The 2,500-nt window shown below is 44.4% G+C and overlaps 1 protein-coding gene across 1 annotated transcript in view; it reads right to left on the bottom strand.

Moving 5' to 3' along the window:
- Positions 1-143: 143 nt before the first annotated feature.
- The window catches only part of LOC113807008 (xylose isomerase-like), a 10,346-nt gene continuing 7,989 nt past the window's right edge, over positions 144-2,500 (bottom strand). Inside the window, exons 4-5 of the mRNA XM_027358152.2 lie at positions 2,261-2,431; positions 144-1,543 (exon numbers count right to left, since the gene is read on the bottom strand). Of these exons, the coding sequence (XP_027213953.2) occupies positions 1,373-1,543; positions 2,261-2,431 (342 nt within the window). The 3' untranslated portion in view covers positions 144-1,372. The remainder of the gene's footprint in view (positions 1,544-2,260; positions 2,432-2,500) is intronic.

The following is a 2,500-nucleotide window of genomic DNA, read 5'->3' on the forward strand; positions in this document are numbered from 1 at the left end:
AATAGATTTATCTTAAGGCAACCGGATAAGCCTCTGCCCAGGCTAGGTCTGTGTAGTATGTAGAATAATCTGAATCACAGATAACTTATCAGATATAGAAAAAAATAATGATGTACCGATCTTGTGGTTAGAGAATAACAGTGCACTGACCAAATTTATTCGTAATATACAGTCCAATCAGTTTGTTTATGTTTTACACGCGATAGCATGAAATAATGAAGAGTAATATCGCCAATTTAGGTAATTTCAACCGATTTAATTCGGGATTAGATTTCTCTTCTGAATGCTTTGGACATGAAATATAAACATGATAATAATCTGAGCAGAGGAAGACCTACTAGTTGCCATGTTTTATGATAGAAAAGCATGTGCTGATAATAGAAATGTCTTTTTTTTTGGAAATAAAAAGTCTCATGCAATGAAAATTTGTAGTGGTGAGAAATACGTATAATAAACATTCATGAATATGAAAAAGATAGACAAATGAATAAATAAAGACCAGACACGTAGTCACAGCATTTTTCATCTTCCCGCTTACCGCTACTGGATGACGATCTTTATCAAACGAGAATAAAAACTTGAATTTATGTCAGTCTCCTTTCATCTGTGACGTAAAAAAAATTCTGACACCTACCTATAGGTATAGCACTTTTTCCCTCTATCTCCGCTATCTCAGATTTCGTCTTAGCACATTATTACTTTCAATACATTTTGATGTTTTGTTTTCTATCATTATGAACATTATTATTCATTTCACTAAAATCATTTGGGTTATTCTTTGAAGTGATATATTTCCCTTAATTTTGTAAAAGTTTAATCCAATTCAAAAAATGCTGATTGATACTACAGATTTATACTCTCGTTTTAATTTGGTGTTGCAACATTAACATCATTCTCTGCATCCAAGAGATTTTAGATGTTTGCTCCCTTAAGGATACTGCGCCCTCCGTAGTCCCCGTGGCGAGGGAAGTGGGAGGAGCTACTGATCCCCTTTCGTCCGTCGGGCAGTCGGCTGGCCTCGTGTGAAAGATCTTTGGTGCAGAACCGAACCTCGATGAATAAGAGTCTGTTGTGATAAATGTAGCAGAGGCGTCGGCGAGAAAGAGTGACTTCACCGAGCGAGACATGTATCCGTCAGAGGACCATGATTTCCCGATCGTTTTTGAGGAAGACATGGCGTCTGACGAGAGGCCAAGAACTCGCATCTCTCGCTCCGTGGCGCTATCCTTCTCACTTCGACCTTTCCTACAGTACCAAACCTCCCTTGCTTTAAGGCACACCCAGCTGCGTTTGTGAGATCTTACTGACACTTATGAACGCGCAAATTAAAATGACACGATGGTAGAGGCATGTTAAGTGAAGGTGATGTTATCTACTGCCGGGGAGGACTGATGTAGTAGTTGAACATGTTCTCGTAGTGCTCATGGCGGCTGGACTGGTGCAGAGGTTCTCCATTCTTGCGAACGAAGTCCTCGCAGTCGTCGAGGGTCATGTTGCCCATCTCCACGCGCTCGCCGAAGCCAGACTTGAAGGACGAGTAGCGCTGCAAGGAACGGGCGCGAGGTGAGTCAGGGAGGGAGGGAGCGGGTGGGTGGGTGAGCGAGTGACTGAGAGAGAGGGAGAGAGAGGGTGAAAGAGGGAGAGAGGGAGAAAGTGGGAGAGAGAGGGAGAAAGAGGGAGAGAGAGGGAGAAAGAGAGAGAGAGAGAGAGAGAGAGAGGGAGAAAGAGGGAGAAAGTGGGAGAGAGAGGGAGAGAGAGAGAGAGAGAGAGAGAGAGAGAGAGAGAGAGAGAGAGAGAGAGAGAGAGAGAGAGAGAGAGAGAGAGAGAGAGAGAGAGAGAAAACTTGATAGGGGGTTAAGTAAACAGTTAAGCAACGTGCTAGGGTGAAAGTCAATTAGTACCGCATTTGACAGCATACAAGACGTGCGGGCATATACGAACCATTCCCATTACAGCAGGGCATATTCAAGAGAAAAAAAATATCTATATTTTAGCATTAAAAACCCGGGGGATTTTTTCGACATTTTTTATGCCATCAGATACCTTGTAACACATTTGGGAGTAAGTAAGCAACGGTTCTGAAGTCCATCTGTGATAACTTTGTAGGGGAGAGAATCCACACATTATCAACATATCGCAAGTTATTCATGTCATCTATTACCCGCTGGAAAATTCAGTCGCAGGATGGAACTTACAGGGACAGATTCCGTCACAAAGATGTTGCCTCAGAGATATAACAACGGTAACACTGGAAACTTACCTGCTGGATGCTGCGGCTGAAGGATCCGTCGGAGATCATGCGGGCGGCGTTCCTGAGGGCGCGGGCGAAGGTGTCCATGGCCATGATGTGGCCGTGGAACAGGTCTCGGGGCTCAGTAGACTCGCGGCGGACGCGGCCGCCCAGAGTGAAGCCGCCCTGCTGCAGCCCGCCCTGCCGAAGGGAAAACTTTTTATTCCTGGGGACCTATCGCGCCGCACATTCTGTCGCAGCAAGTTACAT

The sequence above is a fragment of the Penaeus vannamei genome, chromosome 19 (assembly GCF_042767895.1).
Source record: "Penaeus vannamei isolate JL-2024 chromosome 19, ASM4276789v1, whole genome shotgun sequence".
Classification (NCBI taxonomy): Eukaryota; Metazoa; Arthropoda; class Malacostraca; order Decapoda; family Penaeidae; genus Penaeus; species Penaeus vannamei.